This window comes from Apis cerana, linkage group LG11 (genome assembly GCF_029169275.1).
Source record: "Apis cerana isolate GH-2021 linkage group LG11, AcerK_1.0, whole genome shotgun sequence".
NCBI lineage: Eukaryota > Metazoa > Arthropoda > Insecta > Hymenoptera > Apidae > Apis > Apis cerana.
Window position 1 is genome coordinate 6,897,224 of NC_083862.1, and position 26,828 is coordinate 6,924,051.

The 26,828-nt window shown below is 20.8% G+C and overlaps 2 protein-coding genes across 7 annotated transcripts; both read left to right on the forward strand.

Annotated features, from left to right (window-relative positions):
* Positions 1-29: 29 nt before the first annotated feature.
* LOC108000129 (inositol polyphosphate 5-phosphatase E) lies at positions 30-6,634 on the forward strand. Of its 2 annotated transcripts, XM_062081630.1 has the most exons (7): positions 30-931; positions 1,305-1,819; positions 2,912-3,130; positions 3,747-4,059; positions 4,145-4,704; positions 4,773-5,241; positions 5,333-6,634. In XM_062081630.1, the coding sequence occupies exons 2-7, from the start codon at positions 1,348-1,350 to the stop codon at positions 5,445-5,447; spliced, it is 2,148 nt and encodes a 715-aa protein (XP_061937614.1). In that variant the 5' UTR covers positions 30-931; positions 1,305-1,347; the 3' UTR covers positions 5,448-6,634. The 2 variants fall into 2 exon arrangements, with proteins under 2 accessions (XP_061937614.1, XP_061937615.1); XM_062081631.1 differs by lacking the exon at positions 2,912-3,130 and having other exon boundaries at positions 32-1,819.
* Positions 6,635-8,224: 1,590 nt separating this feature from the next.
* On the forward strand, positions 8,225-25,861 carry LOC108000127 (ubiquitin carboxyl-terminal hydrolase 7). Of its 5 annotated transcripts, none has more exons than XM_017060311.3 (18): positions 8,225-11,511; positions 12,604-12,702; positions 13,272-13,544; positions 13,694-13,812; positions 14,092-14,226; positions 14,506-14,700; positions 14,865-15,036; positions 15,132-15,324; positions 15,405-15,558; positions 15,784-15,978; positions 19,269-19,490; positions 19,770-20,064; positions 20,304-20,523; positions 20,594-20,761; positions 20,839-21,343; positions 21,421-21,492; positions 21,554-21,653; positions 21,795-25,861. In XM_017060311.3, exons 1-18 carry the CDS (start codon positions 11,418-11,420, stop codon positions 21,917-21,919), a joined length of 3,336 nt encoding a protein of 1,111 aa, XP_016915800.1. In that variant the 5' UTR covers positions 8,225-11,417; the 3' UTR covers positions 21,920-25,861. The 5 variants fall into 5 exon arrangements, with proteins under 5 accessions (XP_016915800.1, XP_016915802.1, XP_016915801.1 ...); XM_017060313.3 differs by having other exon boundaries at positions 21,816-25,861; XM_017060312.3 differs by having other exon boundaries at positions 21,560-21,653.
* The last annotated feature ends 967 nt before the right edge of the window (positions 25,862-26,828 follow it).

Here is a 26,828-nt window from a genome sequence, read left to right on the forward strand (position 1 = left end):
GAGTATATGAAGTATATTGCATCATAGATGGCTGCCAACACTAAAGCGCCAATGACCGTCGTCTGCTAGATTTGACAATTATGTTTTTAATAAATTAAAAATATAATTTTTTTACGTGTTGATCTTAAAAATATTTTAAAATATTAATAATTCTTTTTTTATAATGATTTACATTAAGTATTAATTAGAAAAATATTATTTTATATGAAATATCGAAATGTAATGATGTTGTCGTCTGCTTGATTGACAGCTGCGCAGGTTTAGAAATCAGCGCCGAAGTAGTAAAAGATACGAGTATTTAGATTTGTGATAATTTCATCCGAAATAGGAACAAATTATTATTAAAATGATAATTTTAACAAAGTTTGTATTGAATTTTTGAAAATATAACATACATGTTATATATTTTATTTTATTTTTATTTAAATATGGAGGCGGAAGTTAGAGTTAATCATCGTTTTTCAAGTATTTTCAATCACAATGCAGTTTGTTATGAATTTTAGTGCGAATGACGTGTCAATGCATAGTCAATGTGAGACTCAAAGTCAAAGTGAATTTCGTAATAATATAAGAGAAGTATATATAAGTGGAATCTAATTAACCTGATCTTTAATGAGCACAATGCTTTTTTATCAAATTTAGTTTACAGCACAATATTGAAAAATTTAATTATAGTTCCTTCGATTAATTATGAAAGAATATATGTTTGTGTAAAGAAAATGAATGTTATATCTATAAAAAAAAATCAAGAAGTGGGAACTAAATTGTCATTCTAAATATCATATTTACAAATATGCATTATTTATATTTACTATATTTATTCTTCATAAATAATTCACTATATGAAAGTCTTAAATTTATTAATATTTGAAGTGCAATTATTTATTAAAATAACATTATATGTATTTCTTTAAATATGAGAAGTATAATGGTAATATATTAATATGATAAAAGTATTATAGATGTTAACAAGATAAATGTCTTGTTTTAAGATTCTAGTCTATATTGTACAATAAAATATATATTATTCTTAATATAATTGCACATTATTCATATAAAAGCTACATACGTACAAGTACTTATCTATAATTAATAATCATAAATATATTAAAAGAATTCTTTTTTATATATTAAATTATAAAAAAAAAAATTATATGAAAAAATTACGAATGATTTTGTTTTGATTTATTTAATAGTGAAATATATAATAGATCAATTATATTAAACTATTACTATTAATAGTTTAATAATTTTTTTAAACATATTTGGAATATGCAGTAATAAAGTATTTTATTTATTAATAGTGAACTAATTATATGATATTTAAAATATAAAACTGCAAATACAATGGAGCAATATGAAGAAACTGATATTTCTAGCATAACAAATGCTAAAACTGATATTTCTCCTAAATCAAAGCAAAAGAAAAAGTCTCTTTGTCGTATGCTTATGAATAAAAAAACCAAAGTTGGATGTTTAGAAACATCTTACAAAAATGGTAATTCAAATAAGAATTCTAAACTGGAAAATTCACAACATGGATCTCATACTACAAAACTTTCATTATGCTGTGCAATGACTGAACGCAGCAGAACACCGCCGCAAAGTTTAACTGTCAGTAGATTATCTCCCACTACTTTGAGTCATACTTCTGTTAAATCTGAAGTAGCTTCTGCTAATGGGAATTGTCAAACAAATGCAATGATAGAAAAAGAAGAAATTTACATAGCAAATTTACATAATACATATAATGTCCAAGAAAATATAGAAAGAAATAATATTTTTATGGATAAAGATCGACAAAGTACATTTATTGAAGGTAAGAATCATTACATATTTTATTAAAAATTTATATTGTATTAAAAATAATTTATTTATCTTAAAAATTTAAGATTAATTATTTAATTAATTGATGAATGATTTGTTTTCCATAAATAATTTTTTTATTCATTAAAGAATTATTAAAATATATAAGATTAATTAATATTATTTTTTATTTATGATCATTGTGATAAATTTTTTGTTTTTGTTATTTCTGTTTATCTGTTTTTCTTTCAATTTAACTAAATGAGATAACGACCTTGCATATCCCCACCTTATCTTCTTCTACATGCAAAATTGCTTTCATTATATTATATTTAAGTAAGAAGATGTGATAGTCAGTTACTGATAGTCAGTTAATACTTAATCTTTGATATAAACATATTTCAAAAATTGTTTTAAATATTATATTTTATTCTATTTATTCAATTATATATTAAACATGTCTAATCTAATAAATAAAGTAATAAAATAAAAAAACTTCTTTTTTTAATAAATTATATGAAATATTTAAATAAAATAAAAGTGGCAAATTAAAAAGTGAAGCAAAGCAAAATTTAAAATTTGAAGAAGCTTTTGAAAAATATACTGAAAATTTAAATATTAAATCTCGTAATATTATAAAAAAATAAATGTATTTAAATTTCAATATGATATTAATTTTGATAACACAAAAAATATTAATTTATATAACAACTTTCAAAACAATAAAATTATCTCTCATAAAAATAAATCAAATATAACTCAATTTTTAAACAAAATGATCATTTATATCCTAATAATTCACATATAAGCATATTCAAAAACATAGGAAAGCATTTAATGAAAATAATATTCAAAAAAAAAATGGAAAAAATTAAATGTAATTCAGATAGATATTGAAATAAAAAAATTGTATTTTTAAAAGAAGATTATAACATAAAAAATATACATTTATTAAATAAAAGTGATTCTTTAAAATATTTTGATTCTTTTTTAAAAATTATAAATTCTGATAGTATAAATTGTTTACAAAAAATGCATAAATTTTTATTAAAAAGAAAGAATATAATGTCACAAGAGAATAGTGAAGATAGTGATTTCTCTGCAGAGTCAACAGAAGATTCATTTGAGGAATCATCAGAAGATGAAAACGAACTTTTTATTGATAATGAAAAAAATGAAATAAAATTAAAGGATGAGTATTTTACAAAAGGAAAATATATCACTTATTTCTTCTTGGAAATGGAACGGCAGTTCTACAATCCTTTTGACGTTTACAATATGGTTCAATACCATGACTCTAATACTGAAAAACCAGGAAAAGAAGGTATAACAAAATAAATGAAATATACATTGCAGTTTAAAATTTGATTCTTATGCTTCTTCAAATATTTTTATTTTATTATTATATAAGTATTACATTATTTCTTCGATTTGGCCACTTGTAAAGTACAATAATATTTAAATAGAATTATTACTTATGGATAAATATTATTAAAAATATTATATAATTATATATAATTTGAATAATACATATTGAAAAATCTTTACAGTGACTATTTTGAATTTTTACTTTTATATATATATATATATATATATATATATATATATATGTTTATTTATTTATGTATAAATAAGTATTCTTATTTTAGAAATAATTCAATTTTATTTATATATATAATTACATATCTATGGAAAAAAGAATAAAATATGAACTTCAAATGAATCACAGACATTTCTGCTAATTTTCTAATAACTCTGTCAGCATCAAGAATAACTAGTAATTGAACCAATTTAATTTCATTACAAATACATCTTGTAATATCATTTAACATTCTATTTTACATATGATGTTATTTTAAATTATATATCTGTTATTTAAATTTTATATTTTTGTATTTTCATATTATTTTACATAATTTTATATTATTTTATTGTTTTAGGAGAAAATTCATCTTCTGGATCTATTTCTCCAAATGTTCCTGCATATTTAAGACAAAGACTAATTCATAGACGATCTGTGGATAATTTAGTAGGAAATTCACCAACAAATTCTATGAGGCATTCAAGTCCAGAATCTATAAAAAGTGCACCTGTTCAACTAAAACCACGTTCCACATCTCATGATGCTTTGTCCAAAAAAAAAGAACGTCATCAATCTCAAACAACTGGAGCATCTATGGATAGTTTAGCAAAACAAGCATTATTAGCTGCTCAAGTTCTTAATTTGATTCCTACACAAAAAGCACGAGAAAGGTACAAACTTTCATAAAATTTTTATAATATGTGTGTGTGTGTGTGTTTATCTTTAATAATAAATATTACTATTTCTTTGTTACAGAAATTTTCTTCATGGAAGAATTGCTGCAAATTCATTGCTTGGACCAGTAGAACTTGAAAAAGTATTACCGAATCGCGAATTAAAAATTTTTATTGGAACATGGAATATGAATGGACAAAATCCACCAAAAGAGTTAAACGATTTTATGTTACCTTCAGATATAGAAACTGTTCCAGATTTATTAGCAATTGGAACACAAGAATCTTGTTCTGAGCGAAGCGAATGGGAAGCAGCTTTACAAGAAACTCTTGGTCCTTCTCATGTATTACTTTATAGTACTAGTTTAGGAACATTGCATCTTGCACTTTTCTTAAGAAGAGATTTAATTTGGTTCTGTTCTATTCCTGAAGATGCTAGTTTCTCAACTAGGACAGGAACTGCTTTTAGAACAAAAGGAGCAGTAGCTATAGCTTTAATGTTATTTGGTACAAGCTTTCTGTTTGTTACTGCACATTTAACTGCACATCAAGATAAAGTTAAAGAAAGAGTAAATGATATTAAAAGAATAGTTAGAAATCTTGATCTTCCTAAAGATTTACCTATAAGACATAAAAGCAAAGGTATATATATATATAATTATTTATTATTATTATTGTATTATAAAAATAAATGAATATTATATTTTCAGATGTAACTCAAAATTTTGATTGCATATTTTGGTGTGGTGATTTAAATTTTCGATTAGCACAACCACGAGAAGAAGTTATTCAATGGGTTACAGATACATGTTTTCCACAACAATTACCTGTAAATTTACACAAAGATCAATTACAAACAATTCTTAATGAAGGAGCAGTTTTACGTGGTTTTGAAGAAGCTCCAATTACATTTCCTCCTACATATAAATATGATCCTGGAACACAAAATTTTGATTCAAGCAGTAAACAACGTACACCTGCATACACTGATAGAATTCTCTTTAAAGGAAAAGGACATACAAGAGGATATATTAGAAGAGTTAGTCATGAAAGCTCTAGTTCATATAAAGATGGAATTATAGAATGTTTGGTTTATGATTCTGTACCAAGTATTTGTACTTCAGATCATAAACCTGTATGGGGAGTTTTTAAAACAACTATAAGACCTGGTATTGATACGTATGTACTTATTATTCATATAATTCAATTTATTTTTAAATTATATTATATTTTTTTATTAATGTTTATATTATATTAATTATATTTATAGTATACCTCTTGGTGGAGGTTTGTTTAATCGTGAAATATATTTAGAAGGTATAAAAAGACGAGCAGCTGCTATGGATGAATCTCATGGAACTTCAAAAGTATGTTTAATTCAATAAATATAAATAATATAAATTTCATTAAAGAAAAAATTTCATATTGATAAAATTTATATAATATGAGCATTATATTCGTTTATAATTTTTTAAAGCCAAAATGTGAGATCACAAATATTGCAATTCTTACAATTAATATTACTTCTTTTTTTGTATGCTCGATATATGATAAATTTATAACTGTTCATAACTTTTTTATATGAATAACAAATACTGTTTTTTAGTGCAGTTTATAGAATACGCTGATATTGTACAATGTGCACTTTGTAATGTTTAATCAAAATATATTAGAATTTCCATTCTTATAACTAGCAATAAAAGTGCTAGATGTTATATATATCATTTTTAAAAAATATATATAAAGAAGAAAAATAAAGCAGAAATAATCTATTATTTTAAAATTTAAAATATTTATAAAAGACATCATTTTTTTTACAGGTATATGTAAATTTTAATGTTATTTTATCATTACGTTTATATATGTCATTTTATTTAAAAAATTTAAAAAATATAAAAATATTCAAAAATTTAAGAAACATAAATACTATAATAATCATTTTTATTTAAAAAAATTATATTTTTGAATATTTTTTCTAAGTAAATAATTTACATAAAAAATATAAGGTCTAAAATGTAATGTAAGTTACAAAAATATATTAATAATATTAATATTAAAATTATGAAATTCTTAAAAATTATGTATTTTTTATTTTTGTACTTATGTCAATATCATGCAATTATTTATAGTAAAATTAATGTTAAATTTTATTGAAATGAACATCTGATATATATTTACTTATTTTCATTATATTTATTCAATTCCAATCATTTATATATATAAGAACATATTAAAGATTGGTAGTTCCAGTACTATAATATATATTTTTTATATTTTGAAATATTAATTTTATAATTAATTTTTGGGGCCATCCATTATATTCAATGTAAAAATTTTCGAAATTTCCATTTTTTAATAATTAAATTATTTATATAATAAATTTTATTTCATAATTAAATTTGAAAAAGAAATTTGTTTTTTTTATTACTATAATTATTTAAATATAATAATAAAATTTAATTAATTTTATTCTAAATATTTTAAAAAATTGATAACAGTATTATATGAAAACTTAAAAATATTATATTGTCAAATATTATAGTCAAAATAAAAAAATTATATAACTTGTTCAGTATTAGTTTTAAATATTAATAATTATAATTATTAATTTTTTTGATTTTTGAATTTAATATTATAAATTTAAAAAATTAAAATATTTATTATTTTATTTTTATTAATTTATTAATTTATATATTAATTTTTTTATCTTGAAATAAGAAATATTTTATTTTAAAAAATTAAAAAAGTATTTTGTATTACTGTATGTTGTATTTTGTATTAATCTTGATTATTGATAATCAAGATTAATTAAATTTACAGAACCTATAATAGAAATATATTATTTATCTTTTTAGTACATAATATATAAATATTGGAAATATAGTTTCCAACAATATACATATTTGAAAAAAGATTTTCAATTTACAATTGATATTTATAAGATCTAATATTCAATTGTTCTAATGTTCTAATGTTCAATAAAGCTTAAGCTAATAATTATTTATCATAATATAATTATTAATATTATTTAATTATATATATTAATTATTTAATAATTTATTATTTAATAATAAAATATTTTTTAAAAAGATTATTAAAATAAATTATATTTGTTATATATACATATTACTATTATTTACTATTTACTATCATTATATTTATTATTTCCTATAATCCAATTCAATATTTTATTTATATTAAATTATAATATAGTAATATATTATTTGAGGATCTATACAAATATATATATAATGTATAATATATAATATATATATTAATTTTTATATATATTATATTATATATATATTATATATTAGAAATAGAAAATAAGTGCTATAAAACAAAATAGAAACAGAAATGCAATATTATATGTATAAAAAATAATTATTGATCTAATAATGTTTAATTATTATGTTTTAAAAATTTGAATTTGTTAAAAAATATTTTAATATAATAAGTATTCTATTTATAAAAAATAAATTTTTATTAATTATTTTTTATATTTATCAACTTTAATATCTTTTATTATAAATTGAATTAAAGATAAAAACATAATGAATTTATATGTATAAATAATAATATTTAATTTGATTGAATTTATATCTATTAAAAAATGTATTATAAAATTTAAATATATATTTCTCTATTAAATATTAACTGATTTCAATAGAACAATCCTTATTTAATATTTAATAGTTCATAAATAATATACATATATATTACTATAAACAAATTCTATAAATTTTTGATTTAATGTATTATTAAAAACTAATATCTGCTTGAAATTTATGGTAATAGATTTTCATTTTATTTTATTACAATTATAAGGAGGTTTTTTTAAATTATCGTATTTGTTCTTTGTAAAAATTATAGAGAAAAAATAAAGAAGATTTATATATTATTAAAATATATAAAATACTGAACTAGAATAATTAAACAATATAATATAATTGAATAATTATTACTTTGAATAATTTTTAAATAATTTACTTTAATTTTGAATAATTTTAACGTAATAGTATTTTATTTATGTATCATATTATATTTATTTTTCAAATAATAGCTATATTAAATTATCAATGTATTTATTTTTAATATATATTAATTTCATTTAATAATTATGTATATATTTATTCAATTTATAAATAAAATTTAATTTTTTATATATTTTTTTTATTTATTTTCTTTCTTTTTTTTTAATTCTATTAATATTTTTTATTAAAAAATTGTTTGTTAACATATAATAATCATAGTTATAATATAAATATTTACAAATACAAAATTTTTTTTTATCAGTATTTAAATAACTAATGGAAGTTTTTGTATAGTAGAATCTTATTATTTTTTATGAAAATAAATGTCAATTATTTTATATTAAGATTAATTTATATTTAAATTCTGTTATATATTTTTTTGTTATTGTATAATTTTTTGTTTTCTATAATTTTATTATTGTATAATTTTTAAAGCAATTTATTATATCAATTTTTATAAAATGTAATAAATAATTATAATTATTTATTCATATTATAATTTATTTATTGTGATAATAAAATTTATTATATATATATAATTAAATTATTAACATAATCTAACATAATCTATATATTTAAGATATTTTTTATTTAATAATATTATTCTTTATTTTTATTATATGCTTGTAGTTTATATAAAATTAGATAATATTTTATATAAATTTTATTTATTAATAATAATACATAATATATGAAAAGTTATTTTTATTATGAATATGAGAAGTAAGTAATATAATTAATTAATGAAATTATTTTATTTATATAGAAATAATAGAATTAATTAATAGATAGATTTAAAAACTTTATTAACTTATTATTATTTTAAATTAATTTAAAATAGAAAAAATTGTTTTTAAAATATATATTTAACTGGATTTTATAAATATAAGTTAAAAAATAAAATAATTAATGAATATTTAACAAATTATAACAAATTATAAATAAAATTTATATAAAAATTAACATATATTACAAAAATTAATATATTAATAATATTGAAAACTATTAATATATCAATAAAAATATTTATTATAAAAATGCTGTATTATACATTAAATTTTTAAAACATCTATCATATTATGTATGTATTTTTAAAACATTTATCGTGTGTGTGTACGTGTGTGTGTAAAATGAAATAGAATTTTATAAATTTTAGAAATATTTTTTATTTTTGGAACTTAAAAACAACAATATTCTATCATGAATGTTAAAACTTATAATGTTTTTTAATAATTTTTTTCACCTATAACCTAAAATTAAATCTATTAATATAACAGAATTTTTTATAATATGCATTTTTCATAATATTATTATATATGTATGTATTTAAAATTTAATTCAAAGTTATATATTCTTATATTATACTTGTTGAATTATATAGTATAAATTAAACCTGTAATATTTACAACATAATATACGATATAATATATGAAATATATAATATAATATATGAAATTGCTACAATTAAAAATAAATTTATTCTAATACAAAAATATAACAATATTTTTGTAAAACTATATTTTAATATTAATTTTAATATTAAAACTAATTTAATCTTGAATTATATTCAAATTATATATAGATAATTAATTGTAATTATATCAATAATTATTTTTATTTTCATTTTATCACTTTATTCTAAATTTAATAAATTATTTAATTATTTTATTCCAGTTTAATTAAATAAAATAAAATAAATAAAAATATATAGAAATATAAATATATATAAAAAAATATATAAAATGCAATATTTTTAAATGTACAAAATATATAATATTAAATTAGATATAAAATAGATCTAAATCATAAAATATATAATGATTTCTACAAATGCAATAATTTATACTGATTATAATTATTAAACATTTTAATTTTATTAAAAATTTCTTCAATTTTGTCAATTTCATTAAAATTTCATTTATTTAAAAAAATTTCTTTATATTTTTATTTCCTTTTTTATATATTTAAATAATGATTTGATTTATTTATTTCTGTTACTGATTCAATAAAAGATATATAAATTTAATATTAAGCGCGATATTTAAATTTTATTTTATAAATAAGATAATAAAAGTTTATAAGTATTTAATATTTGTTATTGTTTAAATATTATACTATTCTTGTATTTTTGTTTTGAAATTTTTGATACATATGTATTTTATTATTATAAAAATGATATCAATTATAAAAATTAATATATAAATATATAAAATATTTAATTTCAATTTTTTTTATAACCATAATTAGCTTTAAAAAATATTTTTTAAAATTAATAAATAACTAATTATTATTTTTCTTAAGTAATTGATACAATAAAAAAGATATTAATTTGTTGTTCTTAATATAAATTTAAAAGTATAAAAACAAAAATATTTTTTAAAAAAATATATAGAATAGTTTATACTCATATTATCCTTATTCTTTTCTTATTAATGAACTAAAATATAGTATTGAGTATGCCATCTAAAGAATCATGAAAATTTCGTGGCCTATACGAATTGCATGCAGAACAGACAGGCAAGAGGTAAGCAATAGAACAGTGTAGTTCGTCGCCATTTTGTTTATTTTCACGTAAAAGAGATTTGAGAGACGATCATCAAAGCAGATCGTTCTATCTTTGTTCGTGAAAACATCAGCTGAGTGTTTCAGTAATCAAATTAAAAAACTGGAAGCACTGATAAAAAAATTTGTTAGCACGAAGAATTATTGGCAGAGGTTGGAAAGAGTATTAAGATCGAAACATAGTGGAGCTGAAGTTTGCAAGAAGTACGTAGGTTTCACGATTAGTAGCGCGCCGGTCCCGCGGTGCGGAAACCGTTTCTCGGATCGGTCGAGAAAGAGTGAGGGAGTACAGAGTGAAAAGTGTGAGCAAGATAGATACTACAGGAATAAGAAAAGAAATAGTTGTAGCGACAAAAGCAGGGACAACGTAGAAATTACGAAGATATTGCACAAGGGTGGAATATATGTTGTGGGCGTCCCCCGAAAAAGCGGGGGCATTTGATAGCCGCAGAAATTGGGCTCATCACAAGTAAATATCAATCGTCGTCGTGTGGTAAAACGACGTCGCTCTCAAGTCGTAGTAGTGACGCGAGCCCGGTTACGATTGGAATTGAACAAGTACAAGAGCAAAATTTGCTTGAGCAAAAATCTTTCGTCCCTGACGAGAATAATCAGTTTATCGAACGACAACAGTCAATTTTTGCTCGCAATCCGTTCATAGTTACACCAGTTAAATTAACTTCAGAAGTAACCTCGACGGCGGAAGCCGCCTCCGAGGTTCCCGGCGCAATCAAGACGACCATCAATATCGGCATTGCGATGAACCACGTTAACGATCAAGAAAATCTTAAACAACTCAACCTGGCACCAGTTCAGGTTAATGAAGTTGAAGAAATGGATACACAAGAAGGAGGTACAATTTTCATTCATTTGTAATATTTTATCTAATTTTTATAATTTTAAATTAGTTTCATATGTTTTGATTTTCATATTGAAGGTTATGGAAAATACTTCGAATATTATACGTTATGAACATTTTACAATAAATTTTGTTTCCATATGTATGTACATTTATTAAAAAGGATTTTAAATAGAATTTAAAATAAAAAAAAATATATATTAAATTTATAGTTAAAAATATAAATAATGCAATTATATATATAATAGATATTTTATATTATATTATGTTAATATAATTTGCCAGCATGTTACATTTTGAATAATTTTGACTTATTATAGTTGATTAGATTAGTTTATTATATAGTTACAATTTATATTAAAAAGTAAAAGAATAAAATCAAAAGTTATTATATATATGATATCCAATTATCTATATCTTTTATAATAGATTTTATAAGAATATCAATAACATCTAATATATATATATTAGATACATATAAATATATAATATATATATATATATATACATATATATATGAATATAGTATGTATAAAAAATATTACAAATTATTTAATGTGATAAAAAAATAAAATGAAAATATTCTAAATATATTTTGTATAATTTATAATTTATTTTTTTTTACTATATTAATAAAAATATTTTGAGCATAATTTTTTTAACAATTTATAAATGTGTAGTTCTTCATTTGGTAGAAACATTCATTTGTTATTTAATTATGTCAAAATGATTGAAATCAGACACAGCATTTTTCACTAAGTATTTGTATAAATTACCACATGGATATTTCTGTAAATCATTTTATTAAGATTATAAAATATTAATTAAATTTTTTAGTTTCATATTTAATGTTATAGGTAATCTACAGCACAAAAATATTTATTATATTTGGTAATGTGCAATCTTTCATGTACAAAAAATATAAAGTACACTAATGTTAAAAATTTATATATCATATATAAAACAGTGCATAATTCATCGTAAAATGTAATTTTATCCATCCAATTTATTTTTAAATTTATAAAAGCTTTTTTCAAAAAGCAATTTTTTAAAAATTTTGCAGTAATAGATGTCTTAACCTTCTAGAAACACCAAATGATGGTGGAGGAGATGGCAATGATACTAGTCCTATGAACGGAGAATCAGAATTAGCTTGTATAGTTCAAGATCAAGAAATGGAGGAAGGTAGGAAAAAAATAATATTTTTAAAGGATTTATTTTATTGATAATATTTTTGACTCTGAATTAAATATAATATTTAACTTTATATAATTTTAAAATTATGGTTTATAATTATAATTTGTTATAAAAAATAAAATAACAATTTTTTTTATATAATCTTCAAAAAACTTTTGTTATAATAATGAAAATTTGAATAAATTTTAATAAAAAACAGTTATTAATATAAAAATATGGTTTAAATAGCATTTTATGTAAATAAGAAAAAATAGAATTTTTTAATTCTTTTAGTACACATTTTCAACTAAAAAAATAAAAAAATTTATGTTATTTATTATTTATTATTTATTATTATTTTATTAAATTATATTATTATATTATGTTATTAAAAACATTTATATTATTTAAAAATTGTTTAATGTTTCTTTTCTTTAATATTTATATTATAAAATTTGAAAATATCAGTTATGAATTATTAAAATAGAGTAATTATTATAATATCTAAAATAAAAAAAAATTTTTTAAATTTTAATTTTTTGTTTTTTTAAATTTTATTATTAATATTTTTTTAATAGACGAAGCAAGATCAGAAGCAACATTTCGCTATACAGTGGAAAATCTTTCTAAAATGAAAGAAACTCAGTTATCACCTCCATGTTATGTTCGTAATTTGCCATGGAAGATAATGGTAATGCCAAGATCAAGTCAAACACAAGATAGAGCTCCTCAAAAATCACTTGGTTTCTTCTTGCAATGTAATGGAGAAAGTGAATCATCATGGAGTTGTTATGCAGTTGCAGATCTTCGATTACTTTCTTGTAAGGAAGGACAGGAACCATTTAGTAGAAGTTAGTATATATACAATATATATCTATATATTTATTTCCAATAAATTATTGATTAATTTCATTTAATTTTTAATTTTTTAGATTTTATACATTATAATTTCTCATATTATTGTATTCTTAAATATATTTAAGTATAATTCTCATTTTAGAGATTCAACATCTTTTCTATAGTAAAGAAAATGATTGGGGATTTAGTCATTTTATGACATGGCAGGATGTCTTGGATCCTGATAAAGGTTTTATTAAAGATGATTCTATTACACTTGAGGTTAGTGATGTTATAAATATTATTTAAATTAAAAAAGATAATATAAACATTTTGTATTTAAATATAATATATAGATTTTTAAATTTTTCATTATTTATTATGTTATTTAATTTAAATTATTTTCAATTAAAATATGATGAAATTTTTAACTTTTTGATTCCTTTATAAACTAATTTTTCAAATTAGAATTACGAAATAAATATCATTAATTTCTATTTCATATTCATTTGTTTTTATAATATTATAAAAAATATTATAAGATTTATTTTTTTAAAACAGGTTCATGTCATGGCTGATGCTCCACATGGTGTCAGTTGGGATAGTAAAAAGCATACAGGATTTGTAGGTTTAAAAAATCAAGGTGCTACATGCTATATGAATTCTTTGCTTCAAACTTTGTATTTTACTAATCAGGTAAATTAATAAAATCATTTTAAATATTTGAAAATTTGTAAATTAAATTTATAACTTAAAATTTGTTACAATGCATATTGTGTATATTATATTAATATAAAATAATAGTGGAACACAACAAAATATGGATATTATGAGATTATCAGGTTAGCTCAAGTAAAATAAATTTTACAATATTTTTCAAATTCAAAATTAATAAGCAATTTTATTTTTTAGAGTCTAAAATTTTTGAAATTGCAATGCAAATATTTAATCATTTATTTTTTTTTATATTTTCAGTTACGTAAAGCAGTCTATAAAATGCCGACTGAAAGTGATGACTCTAGCAAAAGTGTTGCTTTGGCTTTACAAAGGGTATTTCATGAATTGCAATTCTCTGATAAACCAGTAGGTACAAAAAAACTAACTAAAAGTTTTGGTTGGGAAACATTGGATTCTTTTATGCAACATGATGTACAAGAATTTTTACGAGTGGTAAGGAATTAATATTGTTAAGGAATTAGTTTATTATTACAATTTATTACAATTATTTATTATAAAATTTATAATATATTTAACATATTAATCTAAAATATCTTAATTATATATCTCTATAAATAGATAATGGATTTTTATTATTTTACTAATAATTGTTATAGCTTTTAGATAAGTTGGAAAGTAAAATGAAAGGTACATGTGTAGAAGGTACAGTGCCAAAATTATTTGAAGGAAAAATGGTGTCATTTATCAAGTGTAAAAATATTGATTATAAATCAACTAGGGTTGAAACTTTCTATGATATTCAATTAAATATTAAAGGAAAGAAAAATAGTAAGTATATATGTGAAGAAATCTTTTTTTAATTAGATAAAAATTTCATATTTTTTATATTATATAAAATATATTATATTAAAAATTAACTTTAGTTTATGAGTCGTTTAATGATTATGTGAGTACTGAAAGCCTGGATGGTGATAATAAATATGATGCGGGAGAAAATGGTTTACAAGAGGCGGAAAAAGGTGTTATCTTTTCATCATTTCCACCAGTATTGCATTTACATTTAATGCGATTTCAATATGATCCAGTTACAGATTGTTCTGTGAAATTTAATGATAGGTAAGAAATAAATTATTATTATATTATTTATTTTTTTATATATTTTTAATCTTTATAAATATATATATTATTTTAATAAGGTTTGAATTTTATGAAAAAATAAGTCTTGGCAAATATTTACAAAGTAAAGAAACAACAAGTGCAGATTACACATTGCATGCAGTCTTAGTTCATAGTGGGGATAATCATGGTGGACATTATGTTGTATTTATCAACCCAGCTGGTGATGGAAAAGTATGTGTAGTTTTTATATTATACGTAAATATGAAAATATAGAGATTATATTTAAAATAATTTATATATTTTTGTTCCTAATAGCATATATCGCTTATATGTTTTATTTTTATTAAAAATAATTTTATATATTTATTATATATTTTTCAATTTAATTTTGTTCTTAAATAATTTTAAGTAATAATTGCATGCAAATACCATTGATTATACTCAATCTTGAAACAGTGGTGCAAATTCGACGATGATGTCGTCTCAAGGTGTACAAAACAAGAAGCTATTGAACACAATTATGGTGGTCAAGATGAGGATATGTCTATAGCTGTGAAACATTGTACGAACGCCTATATGTTGGTGTATATAAGGGACTCTGAGTTGGAAAACGTCTTACAAGAAGTTAAGGAAGAGGATATACCTCAAGAGGTCAGAAACGTCCTACAAAGAGAGCTTTCCCAGGAGTTGAGCGACCTTGAACGTGACAAAGACGCGACTGACTCAATCAAAGACTCACATACAGAGACTACGACTCTTCGTCCGTGCACGCAAAATTCTCGAAATCCAAATCTCTATATTCATGATTTTTAAAGAGATGGAAAGAGTTGTAAATTGGTTGAATTTTTTTCCAACAAAACTTTCCATTTCTTAAATATGTTTTGAGCTAATTTTAACTCATAACATATAAAATCATTAAATTCATAAAACATTATATCAAGTTAAATATGAAGATGAAATGAGTTTAACATAGAAACATATTTGAATAGATTCAATATTTTGGATATATGAATTAAATCAGAAAATAATATCTACAAATTAAATTTAATAAATTAATATTTTTTTTAGCACCTATACATACATATATATATTTTCAAATATTTGTTATAAAATTTCTCTTAATATTTTTTAATAACCAGAAATTTATAGCGTTATCAGCTTCATGCTGTTATGTCACCAAATGTTGATATTGTATACATTGTCTCCATTTTCAGGTACATGTTGCATGTAATATGTCACACTTGTGTGACGTAAAGTGTTACGCGCGCATTACTTTGCTGATATTTATTTTATATTTAAAAAAGAGAAAAAAATTCTTTACGTATATATATTCATACATCTAATTAAAGTTTATATACAAAAATATTTTGTTCTAATATGATTAATCAATTAATCAATGTAAAATGTTATATTACAGTTGTCTGAAATGTATATTATCAGTAGATCTTTACTAATTAATGTTATATAGAGATTTGTTTTATTCAAATGAAAGTATTTTTATCTTTTCGACAGAGGATTTTTTTGTATGGACGATTGAGTCATGTAAAAAAAATTTTTGTTGATTCTTCTAATTTATTTTTTTCATTACTTACAAATTTTATATTTATATATTAGTTGTCTAAAGGTTATACAGCTATAATTAATGTACGCGTTGCACTTCAGGTATTTTAAAAATTGCAATCGGGTTGGCATAAATCTGATTATTAGGCTATTATCATGATGATATTATTATGATGAGCCTTAGAATCGTTTTGAAATGTTTATTGTAATAAATATTGTATGATATTATACCTAAAAAAATAATTGTATTGTAGTTCTAAAGCTTTGGGTAACAAATGCACAGACATATCGCAGAATAGGTTGAAAATGTGTGAATAATTATAAGAAAAATACTGGCAGGGAAGACTTATTAGTTAATAGAATGAGATAATTATTCAAAATCTAATTTGAAATAATGAGTTTTAAACTCATGAAATAGATAATATTGTGGAAAAAGAGAAAATGAATTATGAATAGGATTTATTAATGTCTGTTTCTTCCTTAATACGTCTTCTAAGGTGTATTTGTTATTTAATGAAGATTTAGTGAGTGAGGTGAAATGTGATTTATATTAATCAATTTATGATTTTCATGAATTAATATTTTGAATCAACGTTAATAATAAAATTAGGATATCGAACCTTGTAATGAGGTCTAAATCAATCGAGTCGTTAATTCATTAAATTTTGTCAATGTTAATAGTCAGTATCACCATTAAGAGATGCTATCTATTTATTTGTTGTTACATATTAATAAATAGAAAAATTCAATGCCTCATGAACAAAGTGAATATATATATATATATATATATATATATATATATATGTACATATTTCACAACTATAAAATACCTATATAATATTAATCTTTATCTTAGACATAAAGTGAATGAAAAGATATAGAATAAACTATTGATTACTAGAGAATTTCAAACACTAAAATCACATTAGTTAATTTGTTACCATCTTTACGTTTTACTTAAAAGTGTAGCTATATTATTATTTAAAACATCCGCATAATAATAATTCAAATGTGAAGCATCTCCACACTACTATAGTTATACATTACATTTTTATTATTATTTGGCATAAATGATGGTCATGTATTTTGATAAATATTCATAATACACAAATATGATAGTTGAGATCTGTACATACTGTTTATCAGTATTTATATTATTATATTATTCTTATTTTAACAAAAAATATATTTTTAATATGAAACTTTATATAAAATAGGGCTCAGTTAAATTTAATTAAGTTTGAAACAATAATTAAATTTTTACGAACAATGTTGCACTTTTTTTTTAGAATTGACTCAAATATAATTCATTAAACAAGAAAATATTATAAAATATAGAGTTATAATTAAACAAAATAGAATAGACGCATTGTGCAGTCATAAAATGATCAAGATCTGAAGGGATGTTGCAAGAAAAAAACATTGAAAAAAAAACAATGAAAACTTCACTTTCTATAATTTTTGTTTTATTTTTATGAAAACTTAGTAATTGTTGAGATTTTTTTTGATTAAATTAAATCTAATCATGACATGAAGATGGATTCATTTTATTAATAATTATTTACTTAATAATCTATAGTTATTTATAATAATTTGAATATTAAAACTATTACATTATGTTTGAATTTATTCTAATTGAAAGTATCTCAATAATTCATACAATTTTCATAAAAATTAAACGAAAATTAAAGAAAATAAATTTTTCTTTATTGCATGATATTTTTCTTTTTTTTTTTTTTGTATTCTTGCTAATGTTTATCTTGTTTTTTTTTTGTTATATCTATTTTTATTTTATTTAAAATCAAATCTGAAATCAAAAACAAAGGCTAGAAGATTAAACAATGAGAAAAAAATAGGGATGAATGTAAATTATTTAATAGGTCAGATTTTAATAAAATTTAACTGAGCATATATTTTATCAAAATTTAAAATTAATCTATAGATAAAATAAAAATATTAGGAAATTTATAATTTAATAGATTAGATAATAGACTATAATTTAATAGATTTTATAAATTATTATAAGCATTAAAAATCATCCTTGTGATTCATTAATATTTTAAATATTACATTTATTTTTTAATATTATTTGTATTAATTTATGAAGTATGTAACCATCATTCACAGCTGAATAATTTTCATTGTGTAATTGTTTGACTTAGTAGTCTGTATTGCGGCAGATGAACAAAATTAAAATTATATAAAGGACAAACAAAATTCATTCTTTTGATGTTTCGAATACTATTTGTTCTCGAATCTCAAAAGCATGATACTAGTACACTGCTTTTCTAAAAGTTTAAATTTTAGAAGACAGATGAGGAAAAATTACCAATGAGATGAATTTAGTACATATATGGATAATTTTAATTTTGTTGGTCTAGCTGGTGGAGAGGCTGCAAGAGGAGAAGAGGCTGGAACAAATACGAAGAAAGGAAAGAACAGAAGCATACTTGTATATAACCGTCAACGTCCTTCTTGAGGATAATTTTGACGGTCACCAAGGGAATGACTTATATGATCCAGAACATGCTTTGTATCGTGTATTTCGCGTACGTAAGCAGTGTACCTTGCACGAGTTTCTCGAATTGCTGAGTGATAGCTTGGTAAGTGTTGAAAAATTTTTCATGCTATTACTCTCATCATATTATATTAATATATTAGTATCGATATTTTCTTTTATCGATATTTTTAATTATTTGATTGAAATATTGGTGTGACTTCATAATATGTGCTGCTATTTGATTATATATTATATTGTTGTGATCATCTACAAATACGGTAGGTGATTGAAAACTTATACTTAAGAGTAACAAAATTTTATGGAGTTAAAATATTATGAAATTGAAATAATTAATCTTGTGGAATTCATTCTATTTCTACAGAAATATCCAATAGAGCAAATTCGTCTATGGCCACTGAATGTACGTTCAAACCAAACTTGTAGACCAATGCCAATTGAATTAGAAAATGATCTTCAAAAATCTATTTATCAATGCGCGGAGAACCCGAATGTATGGAATGTATTTGTTGAACTTGTTCCTCCAGATTCTGATTTAACAGCATTGCCACCTTTCGATAAAGATACTGATGTTCTCTTATTTTTTAAATTATATGATCCTAAAAATAAAAAGATTCATTACTGTGGACATCATTATATGCCTGTCACAGCTAAAGTCCGTAAGTTTTTATTTTAATTAATTTTCTTTCCTTAATTTGTTTTTTATTTAATATTATTTTATCAATATTAAAAATAATAAAGAAAATTTAATTTATAATTATTGTTTGTATAATTATTGTTTGATTTATAGATCTTCTGGAAATATTTTAATTAGATATTAATTTAGAATTCAATTTTTAGTTAATAATTTATTTTTTATCTCACAGCAATAAGAAATAATTATTATGATTTTGTGCAGAGGAACTTATACCAATTTTAAATGAGAGAGCTGGTTTTCCACCTGATACGGAATTAGCTCTTTATGAAGAAATTAAGCCAAATTTGGTAGAAAAAATAGATAATCTAACAGAACCATTAGAAAAAGTTCTTGAAGAATTAATGGATGGAGATATTATTGTTTTTCAAAAAGAAGGAGACAATCAAATGTATGAGCTTCCAACATGTAGAGAATATTTTAAGTAAGTTAGAATTGTTTACGAAATTTAATATTTTTCACAAAAAATTTAATATGAAAATTTTATATTTTAGAGATCTATTTCATAGAGTAGAAGTTACATTTTGTGATAAAACGATTCCTAATGATACTGGTTTTACAATGGAACTTTCATTAAGAATGACATATGATCAAATGGCAAGAGCTGTGGCACAGAGACTTGGTACAGATCCTTATCTTCTACAGTTCTTTAAATGTCAAACGTAAGAAAATATAATTGTAATATTTAATATTATAATTAAATATATATATATAAATATTACATTTTTTATATTTACAGTTACAAAGATTCACCTGGACATCCATTAAAATGTACATTTGAAGGTTCATTGAAAGATTTGGTTTCTTACTGTAAACCTAAAGCGAAAAAATTATATTATCAACAGCTTAGTATTAGAGTAAATGAACTTGAAAATAAAAAGCAATTCAAATGTATATGGGTTGGTCCATCTCTTAAAGAAGAAAAAGAAATTATTCTTTATCCTAACAAAAACGGAACAGTAGCAACATTACTTGAAGAAGCTAAGAAACAAGTAGAATTATCAGAAAATGGATCCGGAAAATTAAGGATATTAGAAATTAATTCTAGTAAAGTCTCACCTGGTCCAAGAGAAGATGTACCTTTAGATAACTTAAATACATCTGGTACAAAATTATACAGGATAGAAGAAATTCCAAATGATGAATTAAATTTGGCAGATGATGAAATGTTGGTTCCTGTTGCACATTTCCATAAGGATATTTTTTCAACATTTGGTATTCCCTTTTTCTTTAAAATCAAACATGTAAGTATAATAAAAAAAAATTTTCTAAATAAATAATTTAATTTCAGTTACAAATATTTTTATTTGTATCTATATAGGGTGAGCCTTTTCCAAAAATGAAGGAAAGACTTTTGAAGAAATTGGGAGTACAGGAAAAAGAATTTGAAAAGGTAGGCATCCTAATCTAATTTTATTTGATATTTTATGAGAATTCATAAAAAAACTTTGAAGTTTAAGTTCGCGGTGGTAACAATGGGTAAACCACACTTTATTATGGATTCGCCAGAATATTGCATGGATCTTGCAGATTTTCGTATTCATCCAAATCAAAGTAAGTATTAAAAAGTATTAAAATATATATATATATATATAAATTCAAATTTGATTTAAAATATTAGAATAAATGAAATAATGAATTATTTTTTAATAAAAAAAATTTTAAATTAACATCGATGAAAAATAAATTTTGTAGTTTATCCACTTTTAAATGCAGGCACATCGCCACTCAGGCCTTGGCTTGGCCTAGAACACGTCAACAAAGCGCCGAAGCGCTCTCGTATCAACTACCTCGAAAAGGCCATTAAAATTTACAATTAAATTTTCATCATACGAAGAAGAATAAAATTAGGCAGCCACTCATATAATTTATACGACTCTATAGTAAGAAAGCAACGTCTGATATACGATGGTTGGAAATGCGTTTGTATTCGGTTCTTCAGCCAGATAGTACACAGTTTTAATATTATGATCATGTTAACGAAAGGTAAATTTACGCTTTGTATACGATGGATTAAGAGACTGTAATGACCCTGCAATGATACTTTATGCATCATGGAAGTTCTCCCTTTCGAATCGACAGGGATTTTACGTAATGGCTGGATCGATGGTACTACATTGATTTCACTATGCTCCAGCAATGGATTAGACACTTCTCTCTACGAAATCAATTTTTATGTTTGTAAATATTTTGCTGATCAATGGCAATTATTTAACAAATATTTTTGAAAACATTGTTTTCATTATATTCGAGTCTATCAAGAACAAGAATTTATTTAAATACATATTTTATTATTAAATAAAGAAATACGGATAAGAACTGCAGAATGAAGAAAACTCGTATCAGGAAACAAAAAGGTATTTATAAATATAGCGTACTACTTCTGTACAGTACATTTTTTTTCGAAATTTTAGTTATTTGATCCTGCCACGTAAAATCTTTGTAATTGAATATAACAAGATCCAAAGAAACACTATGTATTGTTCTACGTGATGTAATATTTAATATCCATAATCAGAAAAAAATTGTCTATATATACTCTTGTTTTATATCATATTCAGGATGTTTGAAACGCAAACTTATAATTAATGTTGTAATCTTATATTCTATATATTTTTTTGCAAAATAATAAATATTAATTAAAATTTTATATCATTTCTTAATGCATTTTTATATATAAAATGTAATTTAATTAAACTTTAATTGTAGAAAGATATAATTAAATTATATATTTCATAGCAAAATTATCATTACAAAATATCTACAAAATAATTTCTAAATAAAATTTCTGGATTGTCTTCCAAGCATCCTGAAATTTTTTGTTTGAATATTCTTTTTGTGTGTGTGTTTTATGCGTATTTCCTATATATTTTATTGAAATTCTATAAAATTTTGCAAATATGTAATAATAGATTAATATTAATAATGAAGTAATTTCAATTACAATATCAAAAAAAAAAGAAAAAAACTCATTGAATATAGTAAATTCATCACGATTTGAGCAAACTATATAGAATATATTGGAAGATAAAAATTATTTAAAAAGAAGGGTCATTTCACAATTTCATTAATCAAGCTTTTTTTTGTTTTATTAATTATTTCATAGTTTTGTTCTTTTATTTTTTATTCACTGCATACATTCTACGCGATAACTTGCCACGATATTATTACAAGATTTCCTATTATTTATGAATCATCTTTTATTCAACATTTTCTCCTGTCTGTAACTGTGATTAAAGTCTTTCTTCGAGACGTTTTAATTCATGGCTCCACAATACCTAAGAATGTTATTAAATATTGAGAGAAGATGGAGCGATTTATTCAATTTATTTAATAAATAAATTTTTTTCTAAGAGTTTAGTTTATTATAGTTATTTAAAAAAAAAAGAAAGAATTTTAAAGTTCAATACAAAACTCTTAAAATATATCAAGTTGATGATTTTAATTCAAGTTAATTAGTTAGTCTATTAGAATAATTGCTACAATACAATTGGAACGATAATTTATATTGGTATATTATATAATTTAAAGAAATGTATTAAATGTAGCTCTTATGAGTATGTTATTATTCTGATGATGCCACATTTTTTAAAGCGCATTTCAACATCGACGAATAATTACTATAAATTGATAATAAATAAGAAATTTATGCGATGTGCAGTAATATTTATGAAGACTGGACATGCTAGTTGTGAAGATTGCAATATTTTGTAAACCCAAACGTGATTGTACAGCTAGTTTGACTAACTACAGCCGTAATTTTAATCATGTATATTCTTTCATATGTTTCGTTGTAAACATTCAACTGCAGTTGATTATTTTTGTTCTTGAAAATAATTTTAATATATATCCTATTAAAAATTTAGAATTTCTTCAATTATTTTATTATGTGGTTTTGAACAAACTCAAATTTTCTTCGTTCTTTTTTTTTTTTCTTTTAACTCATAAAATTGTTAATCATGGAAAGATAAAATACTAAAGAAATATTAAATAGTTTTTAGAATTGAGAAAATTAATAATTTCATTTCTATAATTAAATTACGTATGAAAATCATTAGTCTGATTCTTTCTAATGATAATTTTTACGATTTGCTTTTCTGATAAAAGCAATGCAGAAGTTTTGATCGAAGGAATAGCGTGTATATATATATATATACACACACCTGGAAACTATGAAAATATAAATTACATTTTATTATTCATATATATATATATATTTATATATATAATTACATATGTATATTAATTGTATACATATACATTTTATTGTTACGTTCCTCAATGAATACTAACAGTAACGATGATTTCGAAGTTGAAGATAGATGAATATCACTTGTGACAATGTTAATAGTAACTATGTATTTTTTGCACTAAATCATATGAAAATTATATTGGAAGAAAATTATTTAAGTTATTGTATTATAATAAAAAAAAAGAAAACAAAAATATATCAGATTTACATATAATAAATAATCCGCAAAAAATGCACTTCTAATACATAATATGATGCTTGTAATTAATTGTAACGCATTTCTGTTTTTGTACAGCTAATATTGTAGCAGCTGCTCAATTGCGATTGTAAAATTTATCAATAATTTTTCAATAATTTTTTTCTAAATAAATAAAAAACAGAATAAACAAGACTACGAAATGCGTAAACGAGATAGTTGATAATAAATAGAATAAAATGAATGTTTTACGATTTTAATCGATTATCTTATTTGACAACAATGTCATATATTTTAATTTCTGTTAACACATTTATGTTAATATTATTTTATTTTTAAGAATTCAAATTACATTTAATATTACAAATTGTTATTAAAAAATTAACTTATGTAAAAATATAAATTTATTAAACTATGTAGTAATACTAAATATAAAATCAAATAGGAATATATTACAAGAAAAATTTATTCTTGAAAACTTTTACATTTGTATGTAATTAAATTGATTTTTTTTTTAAATATAAAAAATATAAGTAGGCCAATATAGAAACAAAGAACTAAATATTTTTTTATCTATCTTTCCAAATTAGTAATTCAAATTATTTGTTATTTATACAAATTTACATATTTAAAAGATATTTTAAATTTAAAAAAAAATTATATTTTAGATTTAATGTATAAGAAAGCACATTTGCTGTATTAATTAAAATTGTTGGATAAATGTAATATTTAAACAATATCAAAAATTGTAAAATGATTTTTTATTATTTAACTGCAAAATATTTTTTATTATACAATTTGCAAAACATATAGAAGTTTATATAATATAATATAGAAGAAATTAATGAAACTTAAATTTAAACAATGATTTGAAATAATTTTTTTAAAAAAGATTTTCTAAATAAAATTTTTCGTATTACATAATTAATATTATTTTTGAAATTATTAATTTCTATATTTTATATTTTCTTTAATTAATAATAAATTCAAAATATAATAGAATAATAGAATACTCAAAATTAAAATATTTTAATTATTGAATATTTAATTTTTAATTTTTGTAATGAAATAATTTCTTATTTGATGTTAAAATAGTTAATTTATTTTAATTTATTATCAATTAATATAACCTGTGTTTACAATTTAATAATTATATAATGAATGTTAATATTGTATATTTTATTCATATCACTATTATTTTATTGTAGTTATAATATGTTAGATATAATATTTGATATTAAAATAAAAATTATCATAATCATTACAATTATACAATATTATAATATTAAATTAAATTTATTATTAATACTATTATATAATGTTATATTTATAATTATTATCATTCCTTACGGATTATATTATAACATAATTACTGTCATTAGAAGAAATCCTTACTATATTTTTGAAATATAATGTAAATATTTTTCATGAAATTTTGTAATTCAATATTATTTTATTATTATTTATTTTTTTATACATTTCTGTCAAATACTTTAAATTCATTCAATTTTAATTTTAAAAATTTATTGAAGAAAAATATAAGAATTTATTTTAATGAAATATTTTTTACTTTTATACTATTATTTTTTTTTCTTTTTTATTTATCTTATAATAGTTACTATAATAAAGGAAAGAAAAATTTATAAAATATTAATATATTTGTGAAACATATTTGAAGAATTGATTTTAAAACCCAAAAGAAACGAAAATTAGTACATAAAAATATCAGTTAGGTTTATTTTTTTAGTTATAAACAATTTAAGTTAGATGAAGAGAGTAATAAAATTCTTTTCAATTGATTATAATTTAATAAATCAATTTTATAAATCAGTTTTTATATTTGTTTTGGAATAAAATTACGCTCTAAGAATATCTCGCAAATATATTAATACTTTATGTATGATAACATTTTATTTTTTTAAGTTTTTTTATTAGAATTTTTTTGGAATCTTTAAATATTAAGAAATTAATAAATTCGAAAATAATAATAATATAAAAAAACAAAAAAAAATGCTATGTACAAATAAGATTAGTATATTTATCATAACAAAAATTAATTTATAAAAAATGGAATGAAAATTATAGCCAATAAATGTTTATTACAAAGTAAGTGTATCTTAATTTCTTTAAATAAATTGTTAAATTTTTACATTTTGGTCTTTTTATTTGTATGATTATTTTATATTTAAAATGAATAATAATAATAATAAAATAATAATAAATAATAATAAATTTATAATATTGATTTAATTATGAAATGATAATTAAGTTTTAAAAATTT

Excerpts from the sequence above, each read along its gene's own strand:
- LOC108000127 (XM_017060311.3), top strand. The coding sequence starts at position 11,418 with ATGAACCACGTTAACGATCAAGAAAATCTTAAACAACTCAACCTGGCA. Across the intron at positions 12,703-13,271 it reads AGATCAAGAAATGGAGGAAG|ACGAAGCAAGATCAGAAGCA; the intron begins GTAGGAAAAAAA and ends TTTTTTTAATAG. Across the intron at positions 20,762-20,838 it reads CAGTTCTTTAAATGTCAAAC|TTACAAAGATTCACCTGGAC; the intron begins GTAAGAAAATAT and ends TTATATTTACAG.
- LOC108000129 (XM_062081630.1), top strand. The coding sequence starts at position 1,348 with ATGGAGCAATATGAAGAAACTGATATTTCTAGCATAACAAATGCTAAA. Across the intron at positions 4,060-4,144 it reads ACACAAAAAGCACGAGAAAG|AAATTTTCTTCATGGAAGAA; the intron begins GTACAAACTTTC and ends TCTTTGTTACAG. Across the intron at positions 5,242-5,332 it reads ATAAGACCTGGTATTGATAC|TATACCTCTTGGTGGAGGTT; the intron begins GTATGTACTTAT and ends TTATATTTATAG.